An 18,117-nucleotide genomic window follows, 5' to 3' on the forward strand; every position below is an offset into this window, starting at 1 on the left:
ATTTTGGTGGATGTGAGGAGCTGACTCGAGAGAGGGGTCCTGGATGGCAGACCTCATGTGGACCCGAGAGCTCTCAGATGCTCCGTACGTGACGGGAGGCTCTCTGACCTTGAAGAAGACATGGAGATTTAGATGGCAGAATAGAGGAAGGGGCAAGGTTTGTTCAGCTATTTATTCTTCCTCGTTTTACTGCCAATATATAGAGTTGGGTCTTTTAAAAAATGGCCCACGTGTGACATTATCCAACAATACTGGCATTGGCATGTGGACAAAAAGATAACATTGAATTGATTACCTTATTTTCTCCACTGTAAGCAGTTGATAATTAATAATAAATCAGATTTGTTTTAGGGTGAGGAGGGAAACCAAGGTGTAGAATAGATTCATGGGAGGAGCCTTTGGGTAATGGGGAATCTTCAGGGCAAAGCTGGGAATCCCGTTCTCCCAGAACCAGGAAACCTGTGAAGTACAGTGATTCCAATTTACAGACTGCAAACGGTTTGATTGGGATTCATGTGACTCTGGAGGCTCATACAAAGGGTAGTAACGATCAAAGTAAAAGCGTCCATGTTGGGAGGCCTGTCTACATCCTTCCATGGCTGCCACCAATCCATAAATTAGCTTACTAGATTTTTACATCCTTCTATTTTATTGGATCTCTTAACTTCACACGGGAGCATAAAATGAAATTATTTCCAAATGGGAAGACATGAAAATTTGGTGTTTCTAAATGAACCTTTCAGATTTAAATTCTCTTGAGATTTTAGCATATATTTTGGGAAGTATGTGTTTCATAGTTTCTGGATTTGTTTAACTTATTTACATAAAACCCTCAAGACCCATTTTAGTCCAAAACTTTTTCCCCCTTCATATGAATTTTAAGTCGTTTGTTTATAGCAGAAGCAGCTCACCCTGCTGTTTCTTCCTGTGGCTCTCTGCTTAATGAATCTCATTGGTTGGCCCTTGGCATGGGATCCCACATGATGTGAAGCATGCTTCTTTTGGGAAGAGTGATTTGTTGGCGATAGGTTTCTTTAAATCCAACATAATGAGTGCGAGTTGGCTTTTTGAAAGGGAGATCATGCCTTTAATCAGAAGTGGAATTTGTGAAGGGAACAGAACAGAGATGAGAAAAATGAGTGTTTTTGTCCTGTGTTAATTTTAACATAAATATTTTAAACCCTGATTTGAAAGTAGTTCCTCAGAATCATGTTTGGGCCAGAATATGTCCAACCAGTTTTTTCTACCCCCACCCTTTACAAAAGGGAGCCACTTTTGTGGGTTACGGCCCTGCGATGATGGGGTTTGGGGTGATGAGTTGGTTGCTTGGTTGTTGTCCTTCGTTCTCAAAGAGGACCAAAATGGCATCACAATGTTGGGGTCTAGGCACGGTGCCTCGCACCGTAGTCGATCAGACCAGTACGAACTGGGAAGGCTCCACCACAGGTCAGGCACAGCAGGTCCAAATGGACGTTAGGAGTGGGGATGGCTCTAAATGTGCGCATCACTGACGAGTGGAAAGGAATGGAGTGTTGGCCTTCTTCCCTGTTCACTGGCCCTTCCTGATTTTTACAGTGTGGGCTCTTTCAAAGAGCTTTGTGTGGTAGAAGAAAGATGAAATTATTCTGCATTATGTATTAGGAAATAATCAGGTTCATTGCTCTAAACAGAACAAGAAAAGGAGTATTACAAAGGAGCGTTATTTCAAGATTACGTGGATTAGTATTTGTGAAGCTTGAGAAATAATCATTATAATGCCTATCATTTATACAGCTCCTTAAGGTTTGCAAAACATTTCACAACGACAATTTCATTGGAGGGAGGTGATGTTGTTGTCCACTGTTTACAAATGGGGGAACTGAGGCTGAAAGAGAGTGGGTCCTGTTCTCTTTCTACCATGCCGGGCCATCTGACCACCCCACGTAATGCAGCCAAATAGGAGAAATCAAAGAAGGTGTTACTTAAGGTAAAAATGCCCGCTTAGTGATAGATGATGGATGATGATGGTAATGATCCACTAGATTGTAAACTCCTGGAGGGCAGGGACTGTCTTTAGCCTCTATTTGTATCCCCAGCGCCTAGCACCTATAGCCTGGCACATAGTGTAGGCACTTAATAAATGTTAATTGATATCGATAATTGTTTGCATTTCTCAAGGACTTGATGGCGACAGGGAACCTTGTCTTTGCATACATCAGGTGCTTAATTGGGTAATTATGATAATAAATGCTTGTTGGATTGGATTGGTTCACATTTGATCCTCACAACAATCTTGTGAGATAAATACTGCAAGTCTTACCATGCCCATTTCAGAAACAAGGAAACCAAGACCCGAAGAAGCTGTTAATTGCCCACAGTCACAAAGCTACCGGGTACAGGAGAGACTTGAACCTCGGTCTTTTGACTTTGTATTCAGTGCTCAAGAGCAATAATGATGATGATGACGATGATGGTGATGATGACCGTTTGGCATCGAGTATCATCTTCCAGGGGCCTTACGGAGAAGACATTTGGACTCTCTTTTGTCTGCCGTGTTCACAGTACCAGACATCTCTTGTTGATTCAAACCGTGTTGAGTTACCTTACCTCTAACTCACCTCTAGGCCACACGTGACTTCTGTCACCAGAATATTCATCGTCTTTGAAAAGCCACTGTTTCTATCCGTTTCTGCTTATAAAAATAGTATTCTGAAAAGCAGGTGTGAAGTAAGACCTTGCTCTGATAACTTTATGCTTCTTTCTTGTGTCTAGGGAAAATACTCGTCTTTTCTCGTTTTTCTTCCAGGAGTCTCCTCTGACTCCCCTGATGCTATGGGGGGAGCGCAAAGCTCTGCACTCCCCCCTCATCTCCCTATTAATAGATTGCACATGCTCAAATTGTGGCGGTTAGATCGGTTTTCCCTTAATGCGTATCGGTTTAATAATCAGCCCACTGCAAATTTAATCTCTGAATTGCTTTTGTCCCCCTCCCTCACTTAAGCAGTATATGTACATATTTGTCCGTGAATCTGGGAAGTTGGGACAGTCATAATCAATTGAATTGCTGTTGGCATTGATTTTAAAATACTTATCTTATAGAAAAGAATTAAGTTGAGATCCCTTAATGCTCTTGCAAGAGCATTGCTTCTGGAAGATATATTTCTTGAAACTTGTAATTCATTTTATTTTCTATGTGTCTCACTAAAATTAAATAAATTTCAACTAAGAATCCATCCCTCCATGCATCAGAGGCGCTGCCCTGGGGGAGGGGCTGGGGACAGGCTTACCTCACCCAGCACACTTGATGGGTTTCTGAGACTTTTCATGGGAATCCATTTTTTTAATAGAACCTATTTTCCCATTATGATTATTAGAGATACTTTTGTTTTTTCTGGCCTTACAGTGGCAACAGTTCTTCAAACTTCACTTCTACATTTCTTTTCTTGAGTAGTTCATGCTTCATCAACCACACTAATTATACATGGGCTGCAACCCCTTCTGCCCCTGACTCATGTGGGGTTTTATGCTTTTGGGGGGAGTCTGTCTGGTTTTCTGTTTTTGTTTTTGGTGAAGCCAAGACTGCTGTGACTACATAAATAATCTCTCTCCCCTTATCTGACCTTACACTTCCATGGAATGAAAAGGCCCAGATAAAGTGGCCCCCACCTGTGTGTTTCAACCTCTTTCACATACTGTGATTACACCTCGGGGTTGAGGATCTCAGATTAAGTTGTTCTTTCACAGTTCTTTAAGAATCCCATAAAATTGGAATTTAAGCGTTGGAGAAAAGCCAGAAGAAAGAGGTAGTCCCTGATGTGGTGGCGGGTGGGGTTCATGTTGCCGTTTACAACCATTTCTTTTTTTCCACACTGAGTAATAAACGTGCATTGTCTTCTAAGTTCATTTAAATCTTTGCCTGACAGCATTTTTGAAAATGCCCAGAAACAAAAAGATTATAATGTTTCAATTTTCAGTTCAAGTCCTAACTTTATAAAGGAAGAAAATGTTTGTAAGAAGTTGCATACCAACTGGATTGCATTTATCTCTGACTAAAGGTTAATATTGCACATTGTTTTCAATTAGGACTACAATAGATTTGGCTGGTGGGTAGGAGAAATGAAGGGAACCATTGGCTTGGTGCCTAAAGCCTACATAATGGAGATGTATGATATTTGAGAGTCCTGGGTAAGTACATTTTAATCCAATCTTCTGTAATGGTTCATATGTTCTCTTGTTCTGGGTTGGTTTTTTTAACATCTTTCCCTTTTTTGAAATTGTTGTAGTAGGTCTGTCAAAGATTGTTTTCTTCCCACCCTTGGAAAAAAATGTTTAAATAAAAAAAGCTTTGTGAAATTTCTCTTGGAAGTAGCTAGCCACTTGTCTCACCTACCTCTTCTTTGTAAAAATCCTGCTCGTAGCCATGTCGATGAGCTGCAAAATCACATCTAAACATATGCCTTTTTTCTGATCAGCGAATCCTAACATTTAAAAGTCAAGAAAGAAGTTGGAGCTTGAGTTTTCGTTTGAGCCTGAGAGACGCCGTGGATTTGGCGAGATCACCCAAGCATCGAGTGATGACTTCTCTTCTTTCTTCATGTTGCAGAAAGTCATCACTCTCCCCTTTCCATTCATCCTTGCCTGTAATTTTATACAATGCTCCTTTACAATGTTTTAATGATCATAAATTAAAGGAAAGTTATGCATAGCAATCTGGTACAAGCCACAAAGTGATTAGACTTGTTGCTGTTTTGCGTGAGAAGCAATCGTACTTTTCATTTATTCAGCTGCTTTGTGTGAATCCAGTCATTTGGCTTTCTGGAAGAACCCAGCACTGTTTCTCAAAAGTCAAATGACCGTTCTTATCAGGGGTCTTGTAATGCCCATTACTCAGAAGAAGTGAAGTTTTGTGGCCGCGATGTCTAATTTCACCGACATTTCCATTTAATATATCTTAATGAGGCAAGTTTTAAAGCAGGCCCTCTGCATGCAGAGAATGTGTTAAAGCACTGGCGGTGATTTATTTTGGTATTTCACGTAGTATTGACCTTTTATCATGAAAGAATTTATGCCTTATTGGCAAATTTACATCATATTAAATGTGACCACAAGAAGGAAAAATACTGGAATGGAAAAGCACAACGTCCCGTCAGCTTCTATGAGATGTGTTGTTGGGTGAAAACCCAAAGCCCTTTGTCATTAAAAACCATTTGGGTTATTTGCATAGACATTGGGGCCGCATCATTATTGAATGTGCTCCACCCCATTTACTAGAAGGGCTCCCACTGCCATCATGGGAAAGAAAGAAGTGGGTCATTTTAAACTTAGCCTGGGAGCTCATTGCTAGATGATGAAAGGCAGAGTTGTTTGGAGCTGGACAGAGCCTCTGGTATCACCTAATCCAGTCCCCCCACTTTATCAGTGAGAAAAGAAGTGAAAACTTCTGGAACATTCATTCACCAGCAGGTAAATCTGTGGTGGTGGGGGAGTGATGGCCTGCTGCCCTCCTTTGGAGATAGGGGTTTTAAATGCCCCTGAATTCTGATGGGGTTGGAAGAGTCTTACCAGCGAATCTTTAAGTTAGACACCACCTCCCTGGGCTTTCATTCCTGTACTCCCAGGGAGTTGTGGACTTAAAGCAGCCTTTCCCCTGCCTTCTCCCTTTTTAAACAATACAAAAATATTTACAAAAATGACAGGATTTGGCAATATCGAAACTGCTGGGAGTATTTCATCTTCATCCTCTCATCACCGTGAAATTGGCAAACTCGTGTCAGTGATCAAACTCTTTCATTAATTTCACACACAAAAAATAACAAAGATTAAATAGCCCTTCCACTATAATTTAGAAAAAATTGACATCTTAGTCTTAAAAAAAAAAAAGTCAGATACATTTGAGCATCTAAACCAAATTAACAAAATTAGGTGACCTTGGCCTGGAGAGAAACTTCCCATGTCACGAGGCAAAGCAAACTTGATTTTCCAAGTTAAGTTGCTAAAAAGAGAGAAATACCAATGCAGAGGGAGGCTGGTGGGTTTGGGTTCTGGGAAGCTTTCCGCATTGCCACATTGGGCCAGTAGATGGCAGCAGATTTTCATCACATGGGGAACCATTTTGAAACCCTTCCCCCACCTGGGCTACAGTCATCTCTAATTTCAAACATTTGGAGATTTCCTTCCTCTTTTTTTTTTTTCTTTTACTGTTAATCCAGGAGAGGGAGTCCTTTGCCAACCGATGAATAACAATGTCTGTCCAGACATCCTCCCATTAATGGTGGCGCGAAGGGCTCCAGCGGCCATTGCCTTTTTCCTGGGGATCTTTGGGGAAGGGTGAAGAACGGTGATGCCACTATTTACAGAAAGAATCATGGTCACGATGCCCCTTTCGTTACATGCTTAGGTCTAAGCAATGTATGTGTACTTGATGAAATCATTTGTAAGTCCTAGGAAAAAGTTTCCTTGACACCCTTGACAATATCACGCACCCAAGTCCAACATAATATCATTAATGTGATTTTAAGCAACGTGGATTAGAAAATATGCTAATTGCCATGTCTCGTTATGTTTGCTTCACTTTTATTTGTTTTTCTATGAACATTTAGAGAACCAATTTTTTTCAAAGGTGATTGTAAGTCATATTTTATATAGCATTTTGCTTGATTATTTGCTCTGCACTGAATTTGTACGCTGTTGCCATTAGATCTTACAATAATGTTCCACTCTGCAAATTTTTAAGGTTCAAATAAAGTTTAATTGTTTGCAAACTGTTATGATGCTAATAATTCAACAGCCTGCTGTGTTACTAATGAAATTACTTTGTTATGATTAATTTGGAAAATAGTGTGTTGATTGTAGTAATTAAGCACAACAAGGTGCAGTGAATGATTCTAATGCCATCTGGCCTCCGAACTGAATGAAGAAATGAAATAGGGCTGTCATCGGAATTTATTCAGAATAGTAAGGATAATACAAATGTCTGTTATTGCTGAGGGACCGAGACTTAAGCACAGCTCACTCTACGCTCTAGTTGCTACTTTTGTACATGGAACGTTTTCTCTGGTGGAAAAGTCTTGGTTGGCCCCGTGCTCCTCAGGCGTACAAAATCGATCATTTTGCTTGCCTTGGGCGGACGGCGGTAGATTTGGTATTAGCTCGTTGTAATTACAGATAATCCTAGAAAGCATCAGAAGTCTCTCATGTTCCACCCCTCTCTGGGTCATCGCTCCGGTCTGGGCCTATGCTATTGCTGTGAGGACTCAACCTCCCCCAACCCTTACGAGGACAGCATTCCAGGCCGAGACTGACCCCGGTGCAGGGTCAGGTAGGTGCTTCCTGTGGGACTTGTGGCTCTCCTGTTGCTGTTACAGTTTTTCCTTTTTGGGAAAAAAAAAATCGGTTAGAGTCCTTCCACAGTGAAAAGAGCAATAGACCGTCAATCAGTCACGGCAGTGTCTGGGATGTAGTAAGTGCTTAATAAATGCTTGTGGACCGACTGACTTCTACGGCGTCAGGAGCTCCCAAGTGCTAACCCAGCCTTGCCGCCAGCTGGCTCTGTGTCCTTCAACAAGGAAGTCTGCAGCTTCCTCGGCCTCAGTCTCATTTGTATAATGACCATGCGGCCTGTATCATCTCAGGAGGGTCTTTGAGCTCATCGTGTAGCCCCCTGAAGTTCGGGGTTGTGTTCACCAGAGCAGCAAAGAGAGGGACGTTTGGACCCGAAGGTGAACAGTTGTAAGAATGTCGAGGTGACCACCAAAATGGCCCCCGGGGCTGAGCTGTGCCAAGGGAGCCTGCCCAGGGCTTGAGGAGACCTGGAGCTGTCGGATTTTTCCAGTGCCCCCCTCACAGAAAAGTACTTTCTGGTCACTGCTCCCTCGCTCAAACAAACTCAGAGGAGACAGTCTGTGGGGTCACAAATATTAGGGGCATTCAAGCTTCATCGAGCCTTTGAAAACCCACAGCTTTGCACAGATATACAGGACACCCAAACAATAGTGGAAGTCATTTGTCCAGCTCAGCAGAGTCCTGAGTTCTGTGCCCTAGTAAGAGACAAACATAAGTGGAGCATATTCCTAAAATAGCGTCCTGGGTTTTTAAACTGCCCTTGGTGTCTAACTTAAGCCTTTGACCCACAGGAGGGGAAACCAGCAATGTCTGGGCCCCCTCTGCTTGACCATCCTTTCAGAGGTGATCTGCCCCTGCAAAGTTTCTGTAAACCCCTCAAAGGGTTGGATCTGGAGTGTTTATCCCAACTGACATGAACATGGAAGCTCGGGTGGTGGTTGATTATTGCTATAATTTCTTTTTGGCTAACAGGATTGGCTAATCTTAGCTCATTAACTAAGAGAATGAGACCGTGCATGACTGGAAATATGCAGCACGCACTCAGAAAACACTTTTTCACTGATGTTGGGCTCCCCGAACTTGAGACTTGAATGGCTTACAGAAAGGGCAGACAGGATCCCTATCTCCAGGACAGGAACGCTTCCTTTTGGTGTGCCATGGTCCTCTTTGGTGATCGGTCTGGTGAAGCCCAGGTACCCCTTCTCAGAATCAGGTTTTTAAATGCATTCAGTAAAATAGATTATTACAGTGGAAACCAATTATATTGAAATACTGTTACTGAAATAATTTTTAAAACTAGTTCACAGATTGTAGTCATCAGTTTTCTACCTTTTCCCCTGAATGTCCAAAATCAACACTTTTCAACTCTTGAAAATAGCATTTTTTTAAAGATTTTGGCTCCTTACCCAAGACAGTAATAAATGGAATTGATTTGAGTGTTAGGTAGGACCAGAATAGGAGGGGAGAAAGAAAAATATCCAAACAGCCGTTGAGCTCCTCAGAGTAGTTCTGCTTTTCCACTAAAAAATTCCTCATTGAGTCTTGTCTTCAAAGACGACAGAGAAAGCACGGGCAGCCTCTGACATCTGTGCCCACTCCTGCTCTCTGGGCTGTATGGGCTCACAAGGCCAGCCCAGCATCTATCTATTGTATCTGATCCATGACAGCTAAAGGACCCTTTCTGATTCCTGAGCCCAAGACTGTCTTCTTCACTGGACAGGGAACGAAGCTTTGGCGGTGAGGGAGCCCACAGTGACCAAATCCAACTACAATCCGATGTGTATTTGTTTTTTGTTACATACTCCTTCTCCTTGGTTTAGATTGGATTTTCATTGGGGGGGCGGGGGGGGTTAAAAATGGACGATTCTTTGGAAATTTGGATTCTGTGAATTCTGTGAGAGCTTCGAGGCTCCAGGGCACTCACTCTAAAAGTGTGCAGTGTTGTGTTTAGGGGAATTACTGAACTCATTCCCCAGGGCCTTCGTAGTCAGAGGTGTGGGTCAGACCTAGCTTCCCAGGATGTTGGTGGCCGTTTGGTGACATCCAGTGGGGCCCAGAAAAGCGATTCCTCCAGATTCTCTCCTCATCGTTATCACTGCTTTTTATTGTTCATCATTCGGTTCCAGCTAGAGAACTGCACTTGTCTGTCTTCTCTTTATTGGCCTTAGGTGTGCAAGAGGAAAATGTAACTGCTGTGATCCATGTGCATAAACGGATCCCCCTCCCCGTTTCGTAGCTTGAGCTGCAATTCACCCCTTTGGTGGGTAAATTGCCCCACAGGTACTTTCAGAGGACAGAAAAAGATAATAAATGGAATGAATGTTCACCGGAAAGATGACTGCTCCAGAAGAAAAGGAATCCCAACAAATAAGATATTCCTCTTCCTGTCTACCCTGTTCTGAAAGGAGTGCATGGAGAGAACCTCGTGTCATTCAGCGAGCTTTCCACCACCAGCCTGCCTGGCCCACATGATGAGTGCCATGCAGGCTTCAGGGTCAGACAACTGGGTTTGGATCTTAGCTTAGTCACTTAATTCCTGTGTGACCTAGATTGGGCTCAGTTTCCTCATCTGTGAGTTAGGCCAAGTGAACTAGATCAGAGGTTCTTAACTTGGAGTCCGTGAATTTGGTTTAAATTATGATAACTGTATTTCCAGATAATTGGTTTTTTCTGATATCGGATGTATTTTGTTTTATTCATCTGAGGACATGTTGAGAAGTGGTCCCCAGGCTTCCCTGACTGACTGACCTGCTCCGTTCCCAGCTTTGCTTCTGACTCCCTAGACTTCGGCCCTTTGCCTCAGCCGCCCTCTCTCCCTGTGAGTTCCTTTTTTCCCCATGCAGCCTTCCCCTCCTCCCTGCCCTCAGCCCCCTTCTCCCTTTGGTGAGCTCCCCCAGAACCTGGGGATTGCCCATCTTGAGGGAGGGTCCAGGCCAGAAGCTTTGCCTCAGACACTCTGAGCTTGGCTGTCATATCTGGCACAGGCACCTTTCCCCTTCCTCCTTCTTTTCAACTCCCTTTTGTCCATTTTCTTCCCCCATTAGATTATAAGTTGCTTGATGGAACGGACTGTCTTTTTGTTCATATTTTTATCCTCAGTGCTTAGCACAGTTCTTGGTACACAGAAGGCACTTAATAAGTGCTTGTTGACTTACTAACAACACACACTTACACACATACAAACCAAACTCTGAGATAGACGATAATAATATCCTCTAACATTTATATAGTGCTTTAAAAATATCTCATTTTATCCTCACAACAACTCTGGGAGGCATTTTACGGATGAGAAAACTGAAGTTAAGCAACTTGCCCAGGGTCCTACAGGCAATAACAAGTGTCTGAGAGTGGATTTGAACCCAGGACTCTCCGACTCCCAGTCTAGGGTTCTCTCCACTATGCCATCTGAGGTCCCATCTAACTGTAGCTCTGAGGTCAGATTACAGTGTTAATTTTCTAGAAAACAGACAGACCAAGCAGCCAGCTAATCCTCTGCGTGTAGTAGGTGCTCAGTTGACTTGACGGCTGGTCAGATACATCGGGTCACTGAAGAACCATTCACAGATGGACTGTGGTGGCCCCATTGTTCTCCAGGCAGCTGGAGTCTTACCCATACAAGATGCTTCCTCTTGATTTAATGCCATCCCTGCCTCTGATCTTACAGACTGGGTGAACATAGAAATCTCAAGTAGCTTTTCTATTCAGGTGATGCATACCAATCAATCAACAAACATTAGGCACCTACTGTGTTCCAGCCACTGTGCTAGGCCCTTAGGATAGAAAATCAAAAACAAAAAAACCCCAAAACACTCTTTACCCTCAAGGAGCTTCCAGTCTACCCAAAGAAACCATGCACACCTACGTAAGTAAATTCCAAAATAAATGCAAGGTCATTTGGGAGGGAACAGAAAGCTTCATGGTGGATTCTAAGATGCAGAGGTGAGGAGGGAATACTTGCCAGAGATGAGGGAACAGCTTGTGCAAAGGTCCAGAAAGGAGATGGCATTTCCTGGGTAGCTGCCTTGGCTGAACCTAGAGGGTGCATGGGAGAGCCATGGATCACTAGGCTGCCGAGGCAGCTGGGAGTCAGGTCGGGAATGGCATTTCGGGAAATGCTGAGAAACGCCACAATATCTTACATCCAGTCCCCTGGTTTTCTACTTCCGCAATTCCACTTCCCTCCCTAAACCAAGTTTTAAACAACTGAATAGCCTAAAGTCCAAGCCCAGGGGACTGGAGCATTTCTCTTTCTCTCCTGGTATCTCGTTTCAGACAGTAATGAGACAGTAGCCACATTTAGTCATTGCTGAGCAACATGGACTTTAGACTGATGGTCCCATTAAATGGGAGACAAGGCTGTTGCCAAATTAGTCAATCTCTCCGTCAATGAACAAATTCATTTCGGTGCTTGGTTTGATTCCTCTGAACGTCGGATAACTGAAAGGCGCTATCGCCTGACAGGTTTATACCATTTGGACATGGACCCCTTTAAAATAAGTATACACTTAACGAGGTGACCTCCAGAATCAAACGAGTGCCCTTGAATGGTACGTCTGCCTGAATGCTCGTTTCCTACCTCCTAGGCTTTCCCCTCATTCTTGGGAACTCTTAGGATATCCTGGCAAGGACTAGCATTTCACTAATTAGACTGCTCTGGGGTTGGTGCACTTGAAGTCACTGTTACTGATGTTTTTCATGGTTTAAAAATCTCTGAAATGTGTGTGCTCTCCTACGGCCCCGGAGAAAAGGGATGTGTGGCACTTGGATTGTTTCTTCTGTGGCCTGGATCTCATTTTACTAATAAGTGAGGATTTTTTGTCATGTAAGCTGGGAAGAGAATGACTTTGTGCTGTCCTGCTCTCCAGCTGCCCACTAAGTAGATCTCCTAGGTGTAAGATAAGCTCTCCCATCCAGATGGATGCATTCCTCATTTCCAATTCCCAGTTCATGCATTCATGGTCTGTAGACTCACTCTTGCTCCCTCACTCCATCCCCTGGTCTCTGATTTTCTCTTTTCTCTTCCTCAGGCTTGCCCAGTAGGCTAAGACATACAAGGACACGGGACATTGTAATTCTCCCCACCGTACAGACTGATCAGCGTCAGCCGTACTGAGCTCTCTGTGAACCATCAAAAGGAAAGCTAGAGAACAGTAGCTGTGTGAGCTCAGGTGTTCTCTATCTGTTGCTTGCTTTCAGGCTGTCTGCATATTTGTTTTCTTCTGTATCACCAGCGCAGCATTGTCTGCCATTTCTTTTCCTATCTAATTAAATGATTCCATGTTGAATAATTACATTCAAGTGCCAACAATGTGCTAGGGGCTATTCCAACATAGAATTAGTCACAGTCCCCTCCTGGACTCACAATCTAAATTAAATAGGTAGGATATTAACGCAGGCTAGGATGAGAATAGGCTCAGGTAGGCAATGTCATATGATACTTTTATTTTGTGTGTGTGTATATGTGTGTGTGTGTGTGTGTGTGTGACAGAGAAGAAGAAGAAGAGAAGAGAAAAGGGGGAGGGAAGGTGAGAGGGAGAGAGGAGAGAGAGAAGAGGAGAGGGGGAAGAGAGAGAGAGAGAGAGAGAGAGAGGGAGGGAGGGAAGAGAGGAAAACTAAAGCAAGGCTGAGGAGGTTGTTTAATGCAATGAGAACATTTGTTTCAGTGACAATTCTTGAAACTACATTGGCAGCTATTGAAATAAATAACTGTGAGTGGAGACCAAAGAGCTAATGGACTGTGTGTTTAAATTAAAATAATCTTTTCCTATTTTGTAATTTAGTTGATGGGAGTATTCCCTCCACCTCCTTGGAATACCACTCTATAACGTAGAGTAGATGGTCTTCAAGAGTTGCTATAGTCCAGACTTTCTGTGGTAGTCAAGCTGGTGTTGAGCTTCTCTGAAATTGACTGCATTTGTCCCCAATCGATGAACGTCCAATTGACCACTGGTGCCATCCTCAAAAGTGCAAAAGTGATGCTTTGCTGGCCTAACCTTCAGGAGTGCAGAGGGCCTTTCACAGCACCCAGAAGTCTTGGCTCAGGACTCTAGTAAAGGGAAATAGATAAAAGAATAAAACCAAATAATAATGGCTTTTGAAGAGGTCATCCAAAAGGAGCGCCATACCTTTGTAGGGGTGGCTGAGTGTGACACTTTTTAGGAGGAGATGGTCATTAGCCATTTGGATTGGACACTCTAGAATTGGTGGCCCTCTGCAGAGCATGGTCAACAGTGATAGATGAAGTCAGTAGACCTAGATTCTAGTCTTTGGCTCTGTCACAAGAAGTCACTCACATGATCTTGGCTTTGTCAGTCTTTCTGTGTTTCCATTTCCTCTGTAAAATCCAGGTCATCGATACCACCTGTCACATCTACCTTCCAGGGTTGTAGTGAGAACCTGATGAGGTAATGCAGGCGAGGATAGCATGTAAAACTAATAAAAAGTACCAGCCAGGTGCATGGACGAGATGATTACTGAGCTCCCTTCCAACTCTCAGACTCTGTGATTTTATAAGGGATTGAATTGTCAAATTCTCATGTTTGGTGGTCTTAAAAAAAATGGTGGCTTCTAAATGTTATTATTGTGACTCCCATTCCACACATGCTTCAACCTGAATAATTGAGCTGAAGAGTGAGTAAAACAGAATGTTCTTTCTCGCCAAAATGACCAAGTAGAAATAGCAGTGTTCAAATAGACTGCTGTCCCTGGGATTGCTGGGGAAACTGCGTTTTCTTAAATGAAAAGCCATGTAAATCGTTTCAAAGACCTCTGCATCTGTGTTCATTGCCCTCTTAATCTTGGGTACGAGGAGTTTCACTGAACTTTACTTAGAGTCATGACCTACCAGATCAGTACAAAAAGATGGGAAAATCCCCAAATCTGCTTTTCCAGTGATCTCTTAATATCAGTCAGTTCATTGTGGAATCCCAATTGTGTTGTGTATAGTTGATTGGGTTTAGCTGCCGTTCTGTGGACCTCAATCTACTGGCAATTCCTTCCTTAACTGTTTTGTAGCACTGAGTACCCACACAGCCTCTAGTTAATGATGCACTCCCGAATCAAAGCTCTCTGGTTCAAAGACTAGGCACCAGCCAGCCTTACGATGGAACAGTTCACTGAATTTCAGTTTTGTGAAAATACAGGGCTAGAGATAGAGCAAAATAGCAGCTCATTGCATGTTAACCTTAAAGCCTGAATGTTATAACTTTAAGCAAAGTTAATAAAAAATGCAAAAGGAGTCTTTAAATAATTTAAATTATCTAAAAAATTGAGCATATTCTTTCAAATAATAATGGCTTTTATGATCTGATTTTTAAATGCATTTTTCATATCTTGAATTACTTTGAAGTATAGATATCAAAGTAAGTTTAAGTTTATTTAAGGTTATTAAATATATTTGTCACCAGTCAGGACCACTCAAGACTCCATTTTTTTAGTCAAGCAACCATGGTCTGTATACTAAGTAATATCCAGCACCAGTGGTTTGTTCAGTATTGTCTTTGAAAAGTTAGTTGTGCATGGATAGGAATTATTCTTGAAATAACTCTCTGGGATGGGATTTCCTATTTATCTCACCCCCAGTAAGAAATGAAAAATATAGCTCACCATCAAAAACAACAAAGATGAAAGACCAAGATAGCGGGCAGTATTGACATGGGTCCCTGTGAGCACTGTCCTCTTGGGCTAGGCATTTCTCTTGGCATTGTGATGGAGGCCAGGTGACTGCTACTTCCAAGCTGTATCTTCATTAAGAGGGACAGGAGCCTGAGAATGCCAATGTAATTAAAGCCAGTGCTAGTCCATTTCAGGGAACTTTTGCTTCCTTTTCTCGGTGGTTTGTAGGAGAGAATTTCGGGCTCCAGGCATACACGTGCTTTCATGTGCAGCACTCACTTCCCTTGGTGCCGGGGCTCATAGCAATAAATGCTCTATATTGATCACTGCTCAATTCTAATGGAAGTAGATAGACCAAGGCAGGAAAAACATTAGAGCCTTACATTTACTGCCTTAATTTTTAAACAGTTTTTAAATTTTAAAAATTGATATAATTGCTGTTTCTGCTTTTCTTACTAAATACATTCTATGCAATAAAATTATCTTCACTTTGTATCTTTCCTATAAGACAATTTCATTCAAAATGTGAGGGTCCCCCCCCTTTCTGGTCTTTTTTTTTGGTATTTTTGCATGAATTGAAAAACCTGTCATGTTTGAGCACAGTTTGGAAACATGAAAAACCACCTCAGAGCACCACATTCAAGATTAATATGGAGACCAAAAATTAATGGAAAAGAGCCATGTAGAGATTTTAGATTTAGTCCAACTGGCCTGCAAATTTAACCCATTAATCTGCTTCAGGAGAGGCCACAAGAAATATTTATCTCTATAAATGAGGAGGGGTTTTTTTTTGCCTTCAAATGTATCCAGAGGGGAATCCACTGTATGAGAGAGAGAGGGAGAGAGAGAGAGAGAGAGAGAGAGAGAGAGAGAGAATCAGAAGAAATGTCTATACACATTGGACTGGGATTTATTTTTCCTTCCAGTCCCATTGCTAAGAACATGCTAAGAATTGAAAGGCAGTGACCATTCTTCCTTGGGGTGGCCTCTGTAGTGCTGTGTTTGGCTTCAGAGACACAAGATGAGAGTTTTTTTTTTTCCCAAGCTTTGGTTGGGAGGACATTGGGAGCTGGGGTGGGGAGGAAAGAAGGATGCCATAGTCCATATGTAAGGAATTCTGTATTTTCCCTGATTATTTGCAGTACTTAAAAAAAAAAAAAAAGAAATGAAAAGAAGAGGAATCCAGCCCAGGGAAGGGAAAGAATGGAAGCTGGTAGTTTCTTGGAGTCCTCATATAGTCTGTCTTCTTAATGAACCTGCTGCAGAGCCCAGAAAGCAGTCCCCTGCAAATAAACGTGTTTGGAGTGATTTAGCCATAATGTCCAGACTGTGTAAACATCTAATTATTACAATAAAATTGTCAATAAATTTACATTACTGCTCCCTTTTCAAACGTTAACCAACTTTTTTCTGCTCTTGATAAAAGGGTATAAATTGTATTTTTATGTGGTTGAGGGTTTTGTGTTCATCACACTTGGTACAGCACTTCCAGACAAAAGCAAGCCGGCCAGCCCTAATGCTCTGAGTTATTCCGGGGATGCAGAAAACTCCTACAGTTGTTTATTAACGTAATGTGCCATGTTTCCTTTCACAGGGAAATGAACTTAGAGCTGCCACAATCTGATCTTTAGTCACGGCATTAAACACACACACACACACATACACACACACACACACACACACACACACACAATAAAACCATTATTGTAGTCACTGTGCCTTTAAGATGGGCACAAAGAATTAACCCCCTTTATGATCCATTATTAGAAGGGGGGAATTTGAGGTTACATTAGGAGCTCAAGATAAAACAGGCAAATGCAGTAATTTCCTTTAAGCAAAATTATGTCCTGTTTTCAGAATTATGATATTATGTTGAACATAATTGGGGCATAAAACTGCCCCCACCCACCCACCCCCTTGTGTTTCTTATATAACTGGTACATTAACATTAGAAAAGCAGAATGCTATTGAATTCTAATGAGGTCTGGCCTATATGCTCCGCTAGAAAAGGAATGAGGATAATTCATTTGTATTCTACAAAGCCTTCAGAAATCTGCGAGCATCCCCGTGGCTTCAGCTTGTGGTGCTGATCATCTGTTCTTACATTAGGGGGTCTTCATTGCTCTGAGCAGCATCTGAGCTGGGGAAAAGAGTTAACCACTTTCCTGCTAGCTTTTGTTACCTAATGACGATTTAATACGGTGGTGCCCAATCTGGCCATTTGGGTTTGGGGTTTGTTTTTGTTTTTGAACCCTAACGTGTATGTGGGAGTCTATCTGTCTGTCATAAGGCCTCTCAGAACAAAGGAAGTGATAGGGAATTCATCCTGGTCCCCACGATTCCCCATTTTCAGTAAACATGTCTGTCCTAAGTAAACAGTGCCATGACAGTGAGGTATTTGCTCATTAAAAAAAGGCTGAAAATGCTGCTGTGTTTGAGCTGATGCTGGGCTCTTTGAGTGAGGATGTGTTCATCTGCAAGTCTTTCTGACTCTTAGCGCAAAGGGGCCAGTTTTCCGAAGTTAGATTTAGTTGTTTTTTTTTTTTTTGAAGGCAAGGAATGAAAGATTTTTCACAAGTTGCCACGTAAAACGATCTTCACAAAAAGGCATTGGGGAAGCGAGCAAATGCCTGTGCCAAACAGATGGTACACCCTGCTGTGTTTTTGATTGAAAAAGAAAGGTAACATTTGCAGCCACGTCAAAGAGACAGTGATCAGCTAAACAAATTGGTCTCAGAAGTGCACCCTTGCTGGAGCAAACCCTGCTGCAGGGGATGAGAGAGGCTGTATTTCAAAATAATGCTAGGTTTGCGGCTTCCCTAAGTGAGGGGAGCTGTCCCCTTTCACCCAGCCCGGGGAAGCTAAGCTGGAGTCTTTGTTGAAGACGGCCGGCCGCAGCCGCATCAGCATCAGCAGAATCTGCGGGGGAAGTCAGCAGCACAAATGCCTATCCCCACCGAGAGTCTCCCCAGGCGTGCAGATGATACCCAGGAGCCACTCCCAGCACCCCCCCCCTTCCCCAGCAGCCTTTCATAGGGTGTGCCCTTTGCTGGGTGAGGCCTCCCGAGCTTTCAGAGAGAAATCTACATGCAGCTTAAAAAGACAGAGACAGAGAGAGAGAGAGAAGGGAGAAAAAGGGAAACATAGCCCCAAATCATCAAAGAGGTACAACTGGAGGAGGAG

General features: G+C 42.6%; 1 protein-coding gene across 5 annotated transcripts in view; it reads left to right on the plus strand.

Moving 5' to 3' along the window:
* LOC114050601 (src kinase-associated phosphoprotein 2-like) overlaps positions 1-12,611 on the plus strand; it is a 191,924-nt gene extending 179,313 nt beyond the window's left edge. For 3 of the 5 annotated variants that reach the window (XM_027872423.1, XM_027872421.1, XM_027872424.1), the window contains 2 exons: positions 4,063-4,164; positions 4,452-6,744. In XM_027872423.1, the coding sequence (XP_027728224.1) occupies positions 4,063-4,155 (93 nt within the window). In that variant the 3' untranslated portion in view covers positions 4,156-4,164; positions 4,452-6,744. Of the gene's footprint in view, positions 1-4,062; positions 4,165-4,451; positions 6,745-12,347 lie in introns of those variants that run through there. The other 2 variants (XM_027872422.1, XM_027872425.1) reach the window with 2 other exon arrangements.
* Positions 12,612-18,117: the final 5,506 nt, after the last annotated feature.

Source organism: Vombatus ursinus, unplaced genomic scaffold (assembly GCF_900497805.2).
Source record: "Vombatus ursinus unplaced genomic scaffold, bare-nosed wombat genome assembly UNPS02014799.1, whole genome shotgun sequence".
In the NCBI taxonomy this organism is placed as follows: Eukaryota; Metazoa; Chordata; class Mammalia; order Diprotodontia; family Vombatidae; genus Vombatus; species Vombatus ursinus.